Source organism: Delphinus delphis, chromosome 6 (assembly GCF_949987515.2).
Source record: "Delphinus delphis chromosome 6, mDelDel1.2, whole genome shotgun sequence".
Classification (NCBI taxonomy): domain Eukaryota; kingdom Metazoa; phylum Chordata; class Mammalia; order Artiodactyla; family Delphinidae; genus Delphinus; species Delphinus delphis.
The window spans coordinates 105,594,423-105,616,496 of NC_082688.1; the positions used below are offsets into that span (position 1 = coordinate 105,594,423).

At 38.6% G+C, this 22,074-nt stretch overlaps 1 protein-coding gene across 4 annotated transcripts in view; it reads right to left on the reverse strand.

Annotated features, from left to right (window-relative positions):
- The window catches only part of KIF13B (kinesin family member 13B), a 187,258-nt gene that overhangs the window by 160,121 nt on the left and 5,063 nt on the right, over nt 1-22,074 (reverse strand). For all 4 annotated transcript variants that reach the window (XM_060015252.1, XM_060015250.1, XM_060015251.1 and 1 more), the window contains exon 2: nt 8,787-8,880. In XM_060015252.1, coding sequence (XP_059871235.1) covers nt 8,787-8,880 — 94 coding nt within the window. The remainder of the gene's footprint in view (nt 1-8,786; nt 8,881-22,074) is intronic.

Genomic DNA, 22,074 nt, shown 5'->3' on the forward strand with positions numbered 1-22,074 from the left:
CTCAGACTTGGAGGTACAGTAAAACAATTTTCACTGCAACGCTTGTTTGGAATTCACTGCAAACAATAGATGAGAAGGGAAAAAAAGCTTTTTTTTTATTTTGGTTTTTTAAGAGGAAAAAAGGAGGAACAGCGTATTTGACAAAATATGAACAATTAGCTTTCCGCCCCAACATAAACTTGTGATATTATTTTTGGCTTCTCTTAATATAATTTTTTTTGCCTTTAAAAATCAGGCATTAGGGATTTCCCTGGTGGTGCAGTGGTTAAGAATCCGCCTGCCAGTGCAGGGGACGTGGGTTCGATCCCTGCTCTGGGAAGATCCCACATGCCACGGAGCAACTAAGCCTGTGCGCCACAACTACTGAGCCTGAGCTCTAGAGCCCGTAAGCCACAACTACTGAGCCCGCATGTCACAATTACTGAAGCCCGCGCACCTAGAGCCCACGCTCTACAACAAAGAGAAGGCACCACAATGAGAAGCCTGCGCACCGCAACAAAGAGTAGCCCCCGCTCGCCACAACTAGAGAAAGCCCACACGCAGCAACGAAGACCCAACACAGCCAAAAATAAATTAAATAAATAAATTTATTTTCTTAAAAAATCAGGCATTATACTTTAGTAGTCAGTCTTTTTTGAGTCACATATCTCTCTGACCCTTTACTAGAAAAAGGCATTTGTGGACACATAGTATTGTACAAACAATTTCCAAACGCACATAGTGAAAATGTAAAGAAATAGAAAGATAAAAAACCAAATTCTGGAAAAGTTGTTAACTGTGGTGGAGAAGAAAGGCATTAAAATTGGAGGCTGTTCACAATAGGCTTTAACTGTATTGGTAATGATTTATTAAACTGAGTGACAGGTGCCTAAGTGTTTTATTCTTTAAACCTTTTTATACACTATATTTTTTAAAACTTTGCTCAATTATTTTAATTGTAATCTGAATGCCTTCGGGCAGGGTATACACTCTCCAATTAGCCAGAGTCACCACCATTTTCCTTACAGTAAACGAGCGTTCTTTAAAAGCCAAAGAAACTGGAATCCTCATACACTGCTGGTGGAAATGTAAATCAGTGCAACCGCTTTGGAAAACAGTCTGACAATTCCTCGAAATGTTAAGCACAGAGGTACCATATGACCCAGAAAGTCCACTCCTGAACATCTATCTAAGAGAAACAGAAACATATGTCCACAGAAAGACCTGTATACAGATGTTCACAGCAGCATTATTCATAATAGCCAAAAAGTGGAAACAACCCAAATATCCATCAACTGATGAATGGATAAACAAAATAGAATATGATGAAATATTATTCCACCATAAAAAGGAATAAGTACCAATAAATGCTATAACATGGATAAACCTCAAAAACATTACGCTAAGAAGAAGCCAATCACAGAAGACCACAAATTGTATTTCATTTGTATGAAATGTCCAGAATAGGTAAATCTCAAACCTAGAGACGGAACATAGATTAACAGTGTGATAAAGATGTCATAAAATTAAATAATTGTGCTGGTAACTATAATAAAAACCATTGAAACTGTTCATTTTAAAGGTATGAATTATATGATATGTTTATTATATCTCAATAAAGTAGTTTAAAAATAAACCAAAGACATCCATTCAGTCTAACTTTGGCTCCCAAATTGTGGTCTGAGGACTCCTGAGAGTTTCCTAGAGCTTCTCAGTGGGTCTTGAGGTCAAAACTATTTTCATAAAATACTAAGACATTTGCCTTCTTCACTGTGTTGATATTTGCATTGATGGTGCAAAAACAACGGTGGATAAAACTGCTGGCACCTTTGGCACAGTGACGCCAAAGTATATTAGTTACTGATAGTCAATGCATTCTTTATCTCCATACACGCACAGCAAAAACAAACAAGCAAACTTTACCGTATGAGTTGTGGGCCAAACTAGTCACTCTTTTTAATAGAACAGCCTTTCTCCTAGAAACAACTGTCAATACCTATCGGAAAATGCATTCCCATTTCCAAACTCACAGAAACATCACTTTCATAACACAACTGTTTCATAAAGTGGAGGCTGCCACTCTCCATGAGAAATCACACCTCACTCCCTTTGAAAACATTTTAAGTATCTCAATTTTCTAGCCAGAGTGAGCAGCAAAGGCCTGTCTGGTGGGTAGAGGAGGGAATGAGGCAAAAGGCAGAAGATAAAACTTAGCCTAAGAAACTGTTTTGTCCTATCATGGTGACAAGCACTAGCATTAACATTTTATTATAAGATAAAATTTTCATGTTTTAAGACATAATTCAAACAAAATAAGGCTTAAAGATGTATTTAGCTATTTAAAAAGGGACTGTTCTACATCATGGTATTATTGTAACTAGTGATAAAAGGGACTTAAAGAGCTCCTAAATGTGAAGAATCACACACTGAGAATCACACTTGTAAAAATCTACTAAGAATAGATAATGAATTAGTCACTTATTAGCCCTAAAAGATGATTTGTAAATATAGTGCTGAAGATTTGGGAAAGCCCATGGACCAGTCTAGAAAACTAAATTGGTTTAGTGCAAAAGGGTAATTCGAAAAAGACATTTAACGTACTACTAGTATAAGCAGTATGGCTCTGCAAGAGAAAACAAATAGATCAAATCTGTCAATGTGTATCTAGTACTATATATAGAAGAAAAAGACCCAAGGGGTGGATACAAGTGTTTCAGTCTCTAGGGTGTTTCAGTAGAGTGCTGTGGAATAGAAAGAGTCTGTCCTTAATCTTCTCCATATTTAATAAAACGTCCCTTTGTTCTTACCCTATGTTCACAAGCAATGTTTTAACCTGGCTTCCCCAGTTGGTTGATACTACGGAGAAGCCCGGATGACAGGGATTAATATTTTGTTCACTGTAAACTTAAAATTAAGGGGCTATCTCTCTAACACATGGCATGTTAGTTCCTAAGAGCCCCACCAACTTTGGGCAAACTAGACAAAATAAAGTTTCTGACTTTGCAAAGCTGAAATTTTTCTAGAACTAGGTAATTTCTTGATAGGCATGTATACTCAAGTACTGAATATATTTTGGTTTAAAAAATTTTTAGGGGGCTTCCCTGGTGGCACAGTGGTTGAGAATCTGCCTGCTAATGCACGGGACACGGGTTCGAGACCTGGTCTGGGAGGATCCCACATGCCGCGGAGCAACTAGGCCCGTGAGCCACAACTACTGAGCCTGCGCGTCTGGAGCCTGTGCTCCGCAACAAGAGAGGCCGCGATAGTGAGAGGCCCGCGTACCGCGATGAAGAGTGGCCCCCGCTTGCCATAACTAGAGAAAGCCCTCGCACAGAAACGAAGACCCAACACAGCAAAAATAAATTAATAAACTAATAAACTCCTACCCTCAACATCTATTTTAAAAGAAAAAAAAATCCGCCTGCCAATGCAGGGGACGTGGGTTCGAGCCCTGGTCCGGAAAGATCCCACATGCCACAGAGCAGCTAAGCCCATGTGCCACAACTACTGAGCCTGTGCTCTAGACCCCGCGAGCCGCAACTACTGAAGCCTGTGTGCCACAACTACTGAAGCCCGTGCACCTAGAGCCCATGCTCCACAATGAGAAGCCACTGCCATGAGAGGCCCATGCACCGCAACGAAGAGTAGCCCCTGCTCGCCGCAACTGGAGAAAGCCCTCGCGCAGCAACGAAGGCCCAACGCAGTCAAAAATAATAAATAAAATAAATTTTAAAAAAAATTTTACTTCCTTTATGAAGTTATAGCTCACAAACATACCATGGACTACAACTTGAATACAGGCCATAATAACAGTAAGAGTCAAAGTAATAGCTAACTTTTTACATAAGGTTAACTGTACACCAGGCACTGCCACTTTACATATTTTAACTCACTTAATCCTCATAACAACCTATAGGCAGGTACTACTATAATCTCCACTTTACTGAGGCAGAGGACAATTACGTAACTTGCTCCACATCACACGTTAAGTAGCAGAGCTGAGATTCAGTCCAGGATGTCTGACTCCAAAGTCAGCATTTCTTAATCTCGTTAGCCATGTACAATCAATTTTCTGAATTTTAAGCATCTTATTTTTCAAAACAGTTTTGAAATTCCACACATATAGCACAGCAAAAATGTTTCCCAAATTCCCATGATTAAGCTGTTAAGCTGAAAATGGTCTTCCTCCTCATTTAACCATGACTTTTATTAGCTTTAATAAGCATAAACATCAAACCATGAAACTTTCAGAAGTTAATGCAAAATTAATCAGAAAAATATACAAACGATTGTTATAAAATGTATACATGTTCACTTTCAAAGTATACTAACTTAGGTTGTAAGTATACATACAAAGCTAGTCATATTTTTATATTAATAGGATTGGATACTATTCTAAAAACAAGGATATTGTAGCTTTTAAAGGAAAAACATTAATTTGAGCCTTTCTGACTAGTGATTTAGACTGACCAAACCACTTTTTTTAATGTTAGTTTCAAATCCCTGGCTCTCTGCTATTGGGTTGGCCAAAAGGTTCGTTCGGTTTTTTCCTTAAGATGGCTCTAATAGCACTTAGTTGTCTTTAACTTCATTCGAAACAATTTTGTTAGACTGTATTGTGACAGCTGTCATATCAGTGTGCATTTAAAAAAGACATTAAAATTGGTGAATTTTTGTGTAGCCATTTTAATATTGAAGATGGAAGGAAAGCAGCAACATTTTTGGCATATTATACTTTATTATTTCAAAAATGGTAAAAACACAACTGAAATGTCAAAAAAGATTTGTGCAGTGAATGGAGAAGGTGCTGTGACTGATCAAATGTGTCAAAAGTGGTTTGCAAGGATTCGTGGCTGGAGAATCCTCGCTGGACGATGCTCTGTGTGGTTGGGTAGACCAGGTGAAGTTGACAGCAATCAAATTGAGACATTAATTGAGAACAGTCAGCGTTATACCACGCGGGAGATAGCCGACATACTCAAAATATCCAAATCAAGCGTTGAAAATCATTCACACCATATTGGTTATGTTAATTGCTTTGATGTTTGGGTTCCACATAAGTTAAGCAAGAAAAACCTTCTTGACCGTATTTCCACCTGCGATTCTCTACTTAAACGTACTGAAAATGTTCCGTTTTTAAAACAAATTGTGACGGGCGATGAAAGTGGATACTGTACAAGAATGGGGAATGGAAGAGACTGTGGGGCAAGTGAAATGAACCACCACCAACCACATCAAAGGCCGGTCTTCATCCAAAGAAGGTGATGTTGTGTATATGGTGGGACTGGAAGGGAGTCCTCTATTACGAGTTCCTTCTGGAAAACCAAACGATTAATTCCAACAAGTACTGCTCCCAACTAGACCAACTGAAAGCAGCACTCAATGAAAAGTGTCCGGAATTAGTCAACAGAAAACACGTAATCCTCCATCAGGATAACTCAAGACTGCACGTTTCCTTGATGACCAGGCAAAAACTGTTACAACTTGGCTGGGAAGTTCTGATTCATCTGCCGTATTCACCAGACATTGCATCTTCGGATTTCCATTCATTTCGGTCTTCACAAAATTCTCTTAATGGAAAAAATGTCAATTCCCTGGAGGACTGTAAAAGGCACCTTGAACAGTTCTTTGCTCAAAAAGATAAAAAGGTTTTGAGAAGATGGAAATATGAAGTTGCCTGAAAAATGGCAGAAGGTAGTGGAACAAAAGGGTGACTATGTTGTTCAATAAGGTTCTTGGTGAAAATGAAAAATATGTCTTTTATTTTTACTTAAAAACTGAAGGCACTTTTTGGCCAACCCAATACAAGTATACCTCCTATAAAACCATAACTTGTTGTATGGATTAGTCATTCTACAAACTAGACGGTAATTAACCTTAACTTTGTAATTTGTGCTTTCCTCCTATTTTTTTCCTTTAATGGCCTCAACATATACCACTGAACTGCCACATCCCAAAATTTCTGTTTTCCCTTTTCACCTTGATATTACATTAAAAGAAAAAGTGCTTCTCATGAGATGGTCACACTAGTAATGTTCTTGTTTTTAATCTGGGCGCCAGTTATAGGACTGTTCAACTTATGAAAATTCATCAAGCTATATATACTTTTCTGTGTGTATAGTATGTACTTCAATAAAGAGTTGTTTTTTAAGCAGCTGTGCTTCCTAACTTTACTTCACCAAAAGCCATTACATACCAACCTTATTGACAGTTGTCATTTCTAAAAGTTTTTTTTTTATCAGACAGTAGTCTACAGCACTGAGTTAATATTCAATCTGTTTTCAGCACATGTAAAAAAAGAGTCATCCAAGATACTCTATGGAACCAAAAAGTGTTAGTTAATTCTTTCACAAATCCCTAAGATTTAAAGGTCTCTAAAGGAAAGAAAACATTTTTTAATAAAGCTTCTATGTGCTCATTTTATTCTCACAATTACCTCATCAGGTACACACTTGTGGATGGAGCCACAACGATACATCTCCCACCCCAAATGCTTTCCTGATTTGACACTAACTTTCCTCCACCCTAAGACAGATGAGTCTATGTTTCCTCTTCTTGAAACTGTGTAGAGCTTTATACCAGACTTGAGCAAGAAAATGTGACAAAAATGACACTGTGTGACTTCCAAGGTTAGAATATCAAAGGCGGTACTTCTTCTACCTGGCTTTCTTGTGCTCTCAGGATGCTTGCCTTTGGAACCTGCCACCAGACTGTGTGCAGGCGTTCTGCCCACAGCCCCAGAGACCTCTCCAGCCAACAGATGGCACCAACTGCCAGACCCAGGTGAGCCTTCAAGTCTTCCCAGTAGGCCCCAGACAGCATGGAGCAGAGCAAGCCGTGCCCACTGCACCCTGTCTCAATTCCTGACCCACAAAAAACAGGAAATAATGCATGGTTATTGTCGTTTTAAACCACTAAGCTTTTGAGGTAATTTGTTACACAGCAACAGAAAATGAAAACACTTTACAAATAAAAAACACAGGTAGATAACCATGCCAGCGAGTGGCAGAGCCAGAATTTGAATCCATCAGCCTGTATAAAAAGCCCATATTCTTTCTACCAGAGGGTATTGCCTCCAAGTTTGTTCAGAGTCGCCCACATTGCCAAAGAAAGCCATAGTCTTCAGATTGGAAGCTCTAAGAGCAATAAACAGCCCCCAAATTAATGTTTTCAATTAACACTCAGGACAACAGGTCATTCAGTTAGTAGGCTCAAAATCCCAGCACCTTTCTTGACACATCTATACCCTTCCCACCCTAATAATGGCATATCCCAGAGATGCTTAAGAAATATCTCTACATCAATAACAATAAACCTGAACATTTACAGAACACTTTACAAAGCACTTTAACAATCACTAATTTGATCTCATAGAGGTGTGAGACAGGTAAGGCACGTATCTTACAGATAAGGCTCAAAAAAGTTAAAAATATATACTCCAATAAAAAATAATTTTTAGGGCTTCCCTGGTGGCACAGTGGTTGAGAGTTTGCCTGCCAATGCAGGGGACATGGGTTCGTGTCTCGGTCCAGGGAGATCCCACATGCCGCGAAGTGGCTAGGCCCGTGAGCCATGGCTGCTGAGCCTGCGCGTCTGGAGCCTCCTGTGCTCCGCAACGGGAGAGGTCACAACAGTGAGGGGCCCGCGTACCACCAAAAAAAAAAAAAAAACTAACTACAATAACATAAGTAGGGATTCTATTTCAGATTTTCTGACTCCAAGGCCAGTGCTCTTTTCAATGCAATTCAACTTGAAAGAACCTTTATGGAGTACCTTCCGGGTATGTTTCCATATACAGCACTGCTCTACAAGTACTCTGAAGCACCTACTTTGTGCAAGGCATCGTGGCGGGCACCATGTGTTCTCCACTTCCAGGATCGGCACAAAAACATCTCTGATAGAGCTGATCTCTGCAAACAGCCAGTCTTTTCCCCACTAACCTATTCTCTGCATTGCCATCCAACAGCTCTTCCGAATCCACCTCCTTAATCACAATAATTAAAAAACTGTCAAAGATGACATCCTACCCATAAAAATACAGGCCAAATCTCATCTGCTTTCAAGGTCTTCTGTAAACTGACTCCAACTTACGTGATTAAATTAATTTTCCCGCACTTGCTGAGAAAAACCAAATTAATCTCTTCCTTCCTCCCCACATTCAATTTCTTTACAACTTCTTGCCCTCTCTTTTCTTCATACTATCACCCAAATCCAGAACTGATGCTCACGTATTCATCCCCAACCCCTGACAGAGAGTCTCTTCCCTCCAAGACCTTAAAATCTACTGTTAAGCTACAATTAATAATTCAAAACAATATATAATAATTAAATTAGGTAGTACAGATTAGAGTTCATGAGGCCTTAAAAGAGAGGAATCACTAAGGGTTGCAAGAATGTCTTCAGGAAGAAAATAGCACTTGAAATGGGCTCTAAGTGACAGACAGGATGAGAATTGGCAGAAGTAAAAACAACACACACTGAGGAACAACTTAAAAGCCTTCCCTTTTACCCGACTTCTTCCCGTTCACATCTTACCTAAGCCTCCAGCCAGTACCACCTCCTCAAGAAGCCTTCCTCAGTTACTTCACAATCTAACCGACACTCTCTTCTCGGACCTTCCAATACCATTACCGCCTACAACACGCATTCTGGCACTCAGTCATTCCGTATTACAGGCCTCGTCTATCTGGCAGCAATATGTCTCCACATAGTAAGCATTCAATATTTGTTCAATTGAACTCAGTTCAGCAGCCATTGTTGCTTTCCGCCATTTAAAAATCCGTTGATCGTAACACTGTTTAACTTACCGGGCATCTCCTTTGGAAAGATTGGTATTTACAGGATTGAGAATAACCTTGTTTGCATCTACATCCACCACACATTTGGTATGCAAGTCAATTTCTGCAGATTAAAAAAAAGAAAAAAAATTAGTCATTTTGAAGTAATTTATGTCAGAAAAAAGCTTTTGACAAAAAATCCAACACTCCTCCATGATAAAAACTCAACAAACTAGAAACAGAAGGGAACTTCCTCAACCTGATAAAGGGCATCTAAAATACCTGCGGCTAACATCACACTTAACAGTAAAAGACTGAACGGCTTACCCTCTGGCATCAGAAATAAGACAAGGATGTCTACTACTGCAACTTCCGTTCAAAACTGGACTAGAATTTCTGGTCAGGGCAGTTAGGCAAGAAAAACTAATAAAAGGCATCCAGATTGGAAAGAAAAAATAAAACTACCTTTATTTGCACACTATATGATCTTACATATAGAAAATCTTAAAGAATCCACTAAAAACTACTAGAATAAACAACTTCTGCAAAGTTGTAGGATACAAGATTAATATACAAAAATCAGCTGTGTTTCTATACACCAGCAATAAAAAATCCAGAAATGAAGTTAATAAAACAATTTCATTTATAATAACATCAAAAAGATTCAAATACTTAGGTATAAATTTAAAAGAAGTACAAAATATATACACTGAAAATTCCAAGACATTGTTGAAAGAAATTAAACATTTAAACAAATAGAAAAACAACTTATGTTCATGAATTGAAAGACTTAATTCTATTAGGATAGCAATACTCCCCCAATTGGTCTATAAAAATTCAAGGCAATCCCTATTAAAATCCAAGTTAACTTTTTTCAAAAGTTAACAAGCTGATCCTAAAATCTATATGGAAATACACAAGACCTAGAACAGCCAAAAAATCTTGAAGAACAAAATACAAAGACGACAACGCAACAATTTCAAACTTACTAAACAACTACAGTAATTGTGGTACTAATATAAGAAGGATAGACATATAGATCAATAGGACAAGAGAGTACAGAATTATACTCTCATATTTATGGCCAAATGATTTTGATGACAGTGCCAAGAAATTCAATGGAGAAAGTATAGCCTTTTCAACAAACAGTGCTGGGACAACCTCATCAAAATGAAAAATTTTGTTCTTCAAAGGACACCATCAAGAGAGTAAAAACACAATCCACACCAAAAAACAAACAACCCAATCAAAAAATGGGCAGAAGACCTAAATACACATTTCTCCAAAGAAGACATACAGATGGCCAAGAGGCAAATGAAAAGATGCTCAACATTGCTAATTATTAGAGGAATGCAAATCAAAACTACAATGAGATATTACCTCATACCAGTCAAAACGGCCATCATCAGAAAATCTACAAACATGCTGGAGAGGGTGTGGAGAAGAGAGAACCCTCTTACACTGTTGGTGGGAATGTAAATTGATACAGCCACTATGGACAGCAGTATGGAGGTTCCTTAAAAAAACTAAAAATAGGAGACTTCCCGACCGTCCAGTGGTTAAGACTCCATGCTTCCACTGCAGGCGGCACGGGTTTGATCCCTGGTCAGGGAACTAAGATCCCACATGCCATGCAATCAAAAAAAGAAAAAAAAAAGAAAAAACTAAAAATAGAGCTACCATACGATCCAGCAATCCCACTCCTGGGCATATATCTGGAGAAAAACGTGGTTCGAAAGGATACATGCACCCCAATGTTCACTGCAGCACTGTTTACAACAGCCAAGACATGGGAGCAACCTAAATGTCCATCAACAGATGAATGCATAAAGAAGATGTGGTATATACATACAATGGAATATTACTCAGCCATTAAAAAGAATGAAATAATGCCATTTGCAGAAACATGGATGGAGTTGGAGATTATCATACTAAGTGAAGTCAGACAGAAAAAGACAAATAGCATATGATATCTCTGATATGCAGAATCTAAAAAAAATGATACAAATGAACTTATCTACGAAACAGAAACAGACTCACAGACTTAGAGAATGAATTTATGGTTACCAGGGGGAAGGGTGCGGGGGGGAGGGATAGGTTAGGAGTTTGGGATTGACAAGTACAAACTGTTATATTTAAATCAGATAACCAATAAGGACCTACTGTAAAAAAAAATACATAATTTTTTAAAAAAGAGAAAAAAAAGAATTCTTGGGAAAAAAACAATCCACAAAATTAACAAAATATTTGTGAATCATATATCAAATAAGGAACTTGCATCAGAAAATATAAAGAACTCATACAACTCAATTTAAAAAATTTTAAATGAATTTTTAAAAATTCAATTTTAAAATGGGCAAAGAACTTGAACAGACATCTCTCCAAAAAAGATACAGAAATGGCTAATGAGCACAAGAAAAGATGCTCAGCATCATTAGACAATGGGGAAATGCAAATCAAAACCACAATGAGATACCACTTCACACCCACTAGCATAACTCTAACCAAAAAGATAACTTAAACTAATATAATATTGTAAGTCAATTATATTTCAATTAAAAAAGAAAAAATAATAAAGTGTAAATTGGATGTCAAAAAAGAGACAGGTAAGTATAGGTGAGGACATGGAAAAATTGGAACCTTCATACATTACTGGTGGGAAAGTAAAATGATGCAGTCACTTTGGAAAATAGTCTGGCAGTTCTTCAATGATTAAACACAGAATTAGTATATGACCCAGAAATTCCCACTCCTAGGCATATACCCAAGAGAAACCTATGTCCATACAAAAGTTTGTACATGAATGTTCATAGCAGTATTATTTGGCTACTCATAACAGCTAAAAAGTGGAAACAACCCAAATGTCCATCAACTAATGAATGGATAAATGTGGTATATCCATAAAATGGAACACTATTTGGCTATTAAAAGGAATAAGGTACTGACACATACTACAACATAGATGAAGCTTGTGCTAAGTAAAAGAAGGCAGTACAAAGGACCACATATTGTATGACTTTACTTATTTCTAATGTTCTGAACAGGCAAACAGAGACAGAAAATAGACTAGTTATTGCCCAGAGCTGAGAAGTGACTGCTAGTGGGTACAGGTTTCTACTGGGGATGATGAAGATGCACTAAAATTGTGCTGATTGTTTTCACAACTGCATGAGCACAATAAAACAACTGAATTGGGGACTTCCCTGGTGGCGCAGTGGTTAAGAATCTGCCTGTCAATGCAGGAGACACGGGTTCAAGCCCAGGTCCGGGAAGATCCCACATGCTGCAGAGCAACTAAGCCCGTGCGCCACAACTACTGAGCCTGCGCTCTAGAGCCCACGAGCCACAATTACTGAAGCCCACGTGCCACAACTACTGAAGCCCATGCGCCTAGAGCCTGTGCTCTGCAACAAAGAGAAGCCACCGCAATGAGAAGCCCGCGCACCGCAACAAAGAGTAGCCCCCGCTCCCGCAACTAGAGAAAGCCCACATGCAGCAACGAAGACCCAACACAGCCAATAAATAAATAAATAATTTTTTTTAAGTTTAAAAAATAAAAAACACTGAATTGGTTGAATTATGTCATACGTGAACTATATCTCAATAAAGAGAAACATGGCCACATCATGTTTATGTTCTTATATTCTTCAAAATTTCTGACCCAAAGTATGAAACTGTTTCTGTTTGCCTTATCTCTATTACCCAAAGATATGCTCTAAGGAAAGAAACTGTACTACACTGGAGTCATTTTGTATTTCCCTAAGAACCTTGGCCAAATGTCAATGTCAAACTCATTATAACTTTAGAGTATCTGCACTGCCAGGAAAGATGATTTCTTTTTTGTTTCCTTTAACTTATATAATTGAGACAAATGCAAACAAAAACAAAAATTTCCCTCCCGGTGCCTACCACTCAACCTTTCTCACATCAGTTATTCTACATTTGTTCTCAAAGATATAATCTAGAAGTACCAAAAATTTAGTGGTCTTTCTTTTAGCCAATACATTTTTCAGGCAAAGAGAAACTGAAAATATCAGACATATGTTTTACCCAGGTGTGGAAGGCTAACCTGGAAAGGCAGATGTCTCACTGTGGTCAACTAGTAGGAAAGCCTATTTCTAATACTTTGTGTTTAAATCCACTCTACACTACCACAGAAATGCTGCAGGAAAGCCTCAGCCACAATGCAAAAACTTTTCAAACATGCATTTTTACTTCTTTCTTTCCTTAGGCCCAGAGCTCAAGAAAGTTTGCAAAGAGATATGGGAACATATGTATATGTATAACTGATTCACTTTGTTATAAAGCAGAAACTAACACACCATTGTAAAGCAATTATACTCCAATAAAGATGTTAAAAAAATTAAAAAATAAAAACACTTCACACCCTAAAAAAAAAAGGTTTGCAATCATCGTACTTTGTTGATACTACCCCTTAATGACCTCTGACCATATTGTATTGGCTGACCCTGTGCAGTCAAATCTATATTATACACAAATGCTTTATCAAGGCTCCAGAAATTGTACTGACTCAGAATCTCCATCTCACCACCCACCACAAAGTTAGATATTAGTTTCTTGCAAGAACCTTAGGTCTGAGCAAAGGAGCTGCATGTATAGTTCTGCACGCAAAAGCACTCATCTAGAATGCATGCCTGCAAAGCCGTAAATCAAGTATCTCCCCCGCCCCCACTAGAGTTTTGCCTTCAGTTCAGATGATCTGGAATTGAAAAAGGATTCAAACGTTTTCTTTCAATATTTGTAGGCTTTTTCCCTATACTCTTCACAGCTCCTCCATCCTGCCCCTCATGACTTCATCAGACACACTAATAGTTTGAAAGCATTAAATGGCATGATTCAGGAACCAATCCCTGGAAAATCCTATATAATTCAAAGAAGCACCTAATAACTAATATATCCAACCTAAACTCATTTTGTCCTAAAGAGTACAACACTTACAAATGTCCCTACATTTAACATCCAGTGGAGGTGGCCTTCAAAATATAAACAACTATCTTCACTTCTTTATTAGCTCAGTTTTTATTACCAAACAAAATTCCCACCCCAACGCTGTTAAAAGAAGGCTTTTCACAAGACTGTTTAGAATATGGGTGGAACATCTAGGACACACACTCAAGCAAATAAGAGCAGTGAGATTTGAGGAGAGTTTAAGGGTCAGATATATGAAAAGCATTTTATCACCAAATGCCACCAATGTTTGAATGAAACTATACTGCTACAAAACTCTAAATATGACACTTTCTCCATGGAAAACTTCTTGCTCTATACTGCTTAGAAAGCAAAGTTGTGATTAAATATTAATTGACTAAATAGTAATACCAAATTTAGGCCTTAAATTTAAGGTGAATTTAAAAAAGAAAAAAAAATTTTTTAACACCTACCAAAAATCCAAAACATAAACATCTTCCTCTTAGTTTGGAACAATACTTAGATTAAAAAGATTAATACCCAGCTGCTATGCACTACCTTTGCAAAAACAGCATTAAAGTACACCCATGTTCACAGCAGTATTCACAATAGCTAAAAGGTGGAAGCAACCCAACTTTCCATCAATGGATGAACGGATAAACAGAATGTGGTATATATATTCAATGGAAGATTATTCAACCTTAAAAAAAGAATGAAATTCTGCTGAAACATGGATGAACCTTGAAGACATTATGCTAAGTAAAATGAACCAGTCCCAAAGGATAAGTTTTGTAGGATTCCACTTATATGAGACACCTAGTGTAGTCAAACTCATAGAGATAAAAAGTATAATGGTAGTTGCCAGGGGAGGGGCTAAAGGAGTTAGTACCTCATGGGCATGTAGTTTCAGTTCTGCAATATAAAAAAGTTCTAGAGATGGATGGTGGTGACGGTTGTACAACAATGAGAACGTACCTAATGCCACTGAGCTGTACCCTTAAAAATGGTTTAAGATGGTAAATTTTATGTTATATCTATCTTACCACAATAAAAAATAGCACTAAATACTCATTATTATAATAAGTAACATATGGACAACAGTTTGTTCTCAGTGAAGCCTAAAATTATGAGATTGGGATTTAATTAGTACTATGTCTGAAAACCAATAAAAAACCAGAGTGATCTTCGAGTTAAGTAGTGGTATAAGTTTAGGTCATGACCAATCAAGCTTTATAGTACTCAGAACCATGAATTCTTTGATGTATTCACGAGTCCTTTAAAAAACAAAGAGAGGGACTTCCCTGGTGGTGCAGTGGTTGGGAATCCGCCTGCCAATGCAGGGGACACAGGTTCTATCCCTAGTCCAGGAAGATCCCACATGTCGCAGAGCAACTAAGCCCGTGCACCACAACTACTGAGCCTGCACTCTGGGGCCTGCGAGCCACAACTACTGAAGCCCATGCGCCTAGAGCCCATGCTTCACAAGAGAAGCCACCACAATGAGAAGCCTGCGCACCAAAACGAAGAGTAGCTCCCGCTCGCCGCCAACTAGAGAAAGCCCGTGCACAGCAACGAAGACCCAACAAAGACCCAATGCAGCCAAAAATAAATATTTTTTTAAAAAAAATAGAAAGAGAGAAAGAGAGGAAGAAAGAAAGAAAGGAGGAAGGAAAGAAAGTTAATTTAGTCCACTAACATTAAAGATCCCATATTATTTCCCAAACAGGATCTTTTTCTAGGTCAAGTTCCTCAAGGTGAATAAAATATCAACAGCTGATAATTCAGCTTACTCAGCCAGCAAATTAGTCACCTTGTAAAAGTGAACGATAATTTGAAACAAGTCTTTCTTCAATGCATAAATCAGCTATGGCTCTTTCTTCAATGACATCATAGTCAAAGATAGGTGGGGCGTGGGAGACTCCCTTTATATAACTCATATTCCATCTGGGGAAATGCATCATTCTCAGTGTGGACAAAATAATTCTGAGTTGCCCATTCAGTAACCTGCTTTTCTAATTCTCCAGAAAATTAATAGTAATTTTCAAACAAAATCTACTACTCAGAAATATAAATGAACCTCCCTTTACCTATGTCACATTCCTAAAAAGCTATAACTTACTGTTAAATTCACTAGGGTCCATTTTTAAAAGGAAGATAGTAAATTATTTGTAAGAGTCACATTTTAATTAAATTGAAAATTTTGCATGCTATATATGGTTCTATTTTCAACTAAATTGTGTCATGTGCCTAATATTTTTACATGTCTATGCATGCTGATGATATTCATAACTCATATTTCATGTATGAAGCACTTGTTTTCCCAACTGGAATGTAGTATTCTTACTTGCAGAATAGGGAATAAGACTTATAGTTCTTTACTACACTTACAAGTTGCTTGGGACCCACTGACCCAAGGAAAAAGAAAATTAGGTGATGCCACAGAGGTAAAAAACCAATTGGTAGTTTGCTTTCTAGTAAGAGATATATAAAATATCCTAATCACCTACTTTTATGTTTTTACCAGTGAACATGAGAATCTATTCAATAAACAAAAGATAAAATATAACCGAGTTCTAATACAGCTAAAGAAAAAACTGAGGAATGAAGGAAGATCCAAGACACGATGCCTGATGGGGTAATATCAAAATAATTGAAATAATCTTATGTGGCCCAAAACATAAAATGTGTATTTTCAAGAAACCAATCAACTTCAGAGGGTTAGAAAGCAGGTATTTAAAAACTTATAAGGCAAAACCAGAATAGCCAGACCAATCTTGAAAAAGAAGAACAAAGTAGAAGGACTACACTCACCAATTTCAAACTTACTACAAAGCTACAGTAATCAAGACAGTGTGATACTAACCTAAGGACAGACGTATAAATCATTGGAATAGACTTGAGAATCCAGATGTATGCTGTCACATTTATGGTCAACTAATTTTCAACAAGGGTGCCAAGACAATCCAATGGGGAAAGTATAGTCATTTCAACAAATGGTGATGGGACAACTGGGTATTCACATGCAAAAAGACAAAATTGGACCTCTACCTCACACCACATTCAAAAATTAACGCCAAACAGGTCAAAGTCCTAAATAAGTATAAGAGCTAAAACTATAAAACTCTTAGAAGAAAACATAGGCATTAAATCCACATGACCTTGGGTTAGGCAATGGTTTCTTAGATATCAAATCAAAAGCACAAGCAACAAAAGAAAAAAACAGATAAATTGGACCACATCAAAATGAAAAACTTTTGTGCTTCAAAGGACTCCACTTTAAGAATGAAAAGGAAACCCACAAATTCAAGACAGTATCTGCAAATCATGTATCTGTTAAGGGACTGGTACTCAGAATATAGAAAGAACTCTTAGATCTCAATAATAAAAAGACAACTCAATTTTAAAAATAAGAATAGGGTTTGAATAGGGATCTCCGAAAAGATATACAAATGGCTTAATTACATGAAAAGATGCTTAATTAACATCACTAGACATTGGGGACAAGCAAATCAAAAATCGTAATGAGATACCACTTCACACCCACTAGGATGGCAGTAATCTGGAAACTTCATACATTGCTGGTGGAAATGTAAAATGGTGCAATAACTTTGGAAAACAATTTAGCGGTTTCTCAAAAGTTAGAGTTACTATATGACCCAGCGATTCCACTTCCATGTATACACATACTCAAGAGAAATGAAAATACACAATAACTTATATATAAATGTTCATTATTCATTAATAGCTAAAAAACGGAAACAAGCCAAATGCCCATCAACTGATGAATGGGCATCAAAATGCAGCATATCCATTTCACAGAATATTATTCAGCTTTAAAAAGGAATGAAGTATTGATTCATGCTACAACATGGATAAATCCTGAACACACTATGCCAAGGGAAAGCAGATACAAAAGTCCATATACTGTATGATCCCATTTATAGTAAATGTCCAGAAAAGGCAAATCCACAGGGACAAGAAGTAGATTAGTGGCTGCCAGGGGCTGTGGGGAAAGGGGAGGGTGTGGGTATGGATGGAGAGCGACTGCTAACGAGAGAGTCTCTCTTTGGGATGATGAAAATGTTCTGGAGTCGGACAGTGCTGATGGTTGCACAGCTCTGCAAACACACTAAAAGCCACTGAACTATACACTTTTGATACATGACCTACATCTCAAAAACAGCTGAGAAGGAATGGTCCCACTGCCCTCAATGTATATAAATTATGGTTCAAGTCCTTCAACCACACTTCTAGACACTCACTACTTTGAAGATCCCAGCCAACCCAATTCTTCTTACTCTCAATTAATAACCTCACATTCTACCTCATCTAGAAAATTAAGCACTCCAGGGCTTTCCCATTATATAATTATCCTCTTCCCCCTATACTTCAAAAATTTCCGTCTCTAGGGACTTCCCTGGTGGCACAGTGTTTAAGAATCCGCCTGCCAATGCAGGAGACACGGGTTCGATCCCTGGTCCGGGAAGATCCTACATGCAGTGGAGCAACTAAGCCCGTGCGCCACAGCTGCTGAGCCTGCGCTCTAGAGCCCGCGAGCCACAACTACTGAAGCCTACGCGCCTAGAGCCCATGCTCCACAACAAGAGAAGCCACCGTAATGAGAAGCCTGTGCACCGCAACGAAGAGTAACCCCCGCTCCCGCAACTAGAGAAAGCCCACGTGCAGCAACAAAGACCCAGTGCAGCCAAAAATTAATTAATTAATTTAAAAAAATTTTCCCTCTCTATTGGCTATTTCTATTTTTTTACAGGCTCCGGACGCACAGGCTCAGCGCCCATGGCTCACAGGCCCAGCCGCTCCACGGCATGTGGGATCTTCCCGGACCGGCGCATGAACCCACGTCCCCTGCATCCACAGGCGGATTCTCAACCACTGCGCCACCAGGGAAGCCCAGCTTTTTTGTTTTAATTGAAGTATAGTTAATTTACAATGCTGTGTTAGTTTCAGGTGTACAGCACAGTGATTCAGCTATATATATATATACACACACACACATATATATTCTTTTTCAGATTCTTTTCCCTTATAGGTTATTACAAAATATTGAGTATCGTTCCCTGTGCTATACAGTAGGTCCTTGTTAGTTATCCATTTTATTTATAGTAGTGTGTGTATGTTAATCCCAAACTCCTAATTTATCCCTCCCCCCTTCCCCTTTGGTAACCATATGCTTGTTTTCTATGTCTGTGGGTTTATTTCTGTTTTGTAAATAAGTTCATTTGCATCTTTTTTTTTAGATTCCGCATATAAGCAATATCATATGATAGTTGTCTTTCCCTGTCTGGCTTACTTCACTTAGTATGATAATCTCTAGCTCCATCCATGTTGTTGCAAGTGGCATTATTTCATTCTTTTTATGACTGAATAATATTTCTATACGGAGCTTCTTAGAAGAATGCTCACGTATACACACTGCTTCCATATGGAAACACCCACTGATTTCTCAGCCCACTCCCAACATGCCAACACCAATTCATTCATTCAGTAAAAATTATTCTTCTGCCATTTTTTGCCCTGGCCCTCCACATTACTTTCACCTGCTTTTCCTTATGCCTCTCTTCTTGGCCTCTGTGACCTCGTCCTTCACGCATGCCTTAATTTGATGTCCTATCTTCTAAATATAGTAACGACTCCCAAATCTACACGTATCTCCAGTCCCTTAGTTTCAGACTCCTGTACAACAGCTTTCTGCATCCATCCGCTTGGCTGCACTTCAGAACCTAAAACTCAACCAGTCTCTTGCGTTTCTTCCAGGCACGTACTACATCTTAGTTGTAGGTGCAGTGCATGGCACGTGATAAGCACTGACTAAATATTGTTGAATGTCCAAGAATGGAGCTCATAATTTCCCACACCTCCACCCTAAAACCTGCTTCTCCCACGTTTCTGATCCCAGTTAATGACACCAGCACTCATTCACTCAGTTATCTAAACCAGAAGCTTTGCAGTCTTCCTATATTTCCCAAATCTCAGTTGCTTTCATACCACCTTGACAAGTTCTTGCTGGGTGTGTCTAGACTGCAAGGCCAGAAATGCTCTTTACCCCACCCACCTCTCAGGAATGTGTTTGCAGCCAGCAACCCTCAGGACAAAGAGCAGGCTTGCTTACCACGTAAAAGCAATCGAGTCCCCCAGCTCAATGCTCCTCAGATGCAACCCAACCCACTGCCTGCACAGCATCCATCTGGACCCCTCCATGTCACCCCTGTGGGATTTGCAGGCAAAGGGAACCGCTCCTGCCACCTGCTGCGCCGTAAATCCTCTGACCCAAAAGTCCTGTGTCTTCCTCCAGCATTCATGAAACAGAAACAAGCTAATGTATTAGCTTGTAAGCAAGATAGAGACACAGCTTAATTTACCTTCCTAAAGCATCACTTTAACAGTGCCACTGCTCTATTCAAAAACCTATACGTTTGCGACAACACGCATGGACCTTGAGGGTATTGTGCTAGGCGAAGTAAATCAGACAAACACCACCGTATGATTTCACTTATATGTGGAATATAAAAAAAAAGAACAAACAAAACAAAACTTACAGACACAGAGGACAGACTGGTAGTTACAGAGCAGAGGGGGTTAGGGGTGGCAAATGGGTGAAGGGGGTTAATTGTTTGGTAACTGGTGATCACTTTTTAGAGTTACCTTGTACACCTGAAACTAATATACTGTTACATACCAATTTTACCTTAAAAAAAAAAAAAACCTACAGTGACTGCACTCCTCCAACCCTGCCCAAGACCCTTCTGAACCTGCCTGTACCTCACCCCTCTTCATACCCCTCTGCTGCCCACAAACCTCGTGACTTCAGTGAGGCCACCTTCCATCACTCTTCTCATGCCCCACTCCCTATATTCTTCCAGCTTTTCCAAGAAAGAACAGAATTTCAGGGCTGGGGCTCTGGAGCTGAACTGCCCAGGTTCCAATCCCCAGTTTCTCCATTTGATAGTTCTGTGATTTGGGGCAAGTGGCTAAGCTTGTTCAAGTTCCCATTTTCTCATCTGTAAAATGAGTTATAAATTCTTCCTAGCATTTTTGTGAGGATTAACCTAAAATAATCTAGTTCAGTGCTTGGGACCACGTCGATGCACAGCAACCTCTCTTTAACTGTTAATTATACAGATACTGTCTCCTTCCTGCTGTCTGAATTTTTACAGCTAACTTCCTCACTGTTCTTGCTTAATTCCTACATCCATGTTTTGCTAAGTCCAACAACTCATCTTGTGCACCCCACCTGCCATGCCTTCCTGTCAATTGCCTTCAACCCATGCCTCATCATTCTCAAGCCCCACCCCCATTTCTTTAATTCATAAGGCACTGCCATCATTGCTTTGTGTACTAATAACTGATTCACCTGTGTATCTTACTACCAACAAGACAGTGAGCTCTTGTTGTCAAAGATCATGACTTATGCTTCTCATATATCCTGCACATCTTTGAAAATTACGCAAGCTCAGGAATGCAACGCCCGTCTAAAGATCATCATGTCTGATAGAGTAGTAAAAGCACAGGTTTTAATGGCAAAATAGGTGAAATTCGGGCTCCAAAATACTGGTTTTGTAATTCTGGGAAAGTTACTTAACCTCCCTGAGATTCTGTTAAAAAGAAATTCTATAACTACCTTTCAAAGTTTTGTTTGAAGAATAATGTATAAAAAGGAATGAACTGTGTAGCTCACAAACAGAAAGCTCTCAAAAAGTAGCTATTATTTTTTTCCTCAATCAACACATGTTAAACTGAATAGGCGAATTCATTACTACCAGCTTTTAAAGATACCTACAGCTTCTGAGAGCTAAAGCCCAGGACCAATTAAGTCATGGATTTCGTGTCCCATACACCAGTTAGTTTCACACACTTCCCTAATGACTACACTGCTTCTCTCAGCCAAGCTTTTTTAAGAATATGCTTTGTTGAACACAAGGGGAAGCTGATCGGCAAGCATAGAGATCAATAACGAACCCATTTCCCTCACTAAACAGCTCAATCCATCTGCTTAACCAATATTTTTGCCAGTGGTTTCTTCCATCTTCAGAACTTAAGAAATGGAAAAGTTGACGTTAGTCATTGTTTTATGGGGGGGTGGAGGGTTAAAGTAATGCCAATTCAAACAAGTTTTGATCTGATTTGATAAACTTGTACTTTCTTCTCCAAAAGCCTCTGGCCCTATATGTATAAATCCCATTTTTCAGTCACGGAGTTGACAGCAGAAACAAAAGAATGTTGTGATAGATGTGTGTCTCATCCTCCATTAGCATCTCAAGCAGATGCTAATAAAACAAGCATCTTCTGTTTCAGAAAATATGTCAGAAATTTCCATCCACAGTCATCCCTAATTCCAACACCAGTTATCTGAGAAGGCTTAAGAACCACC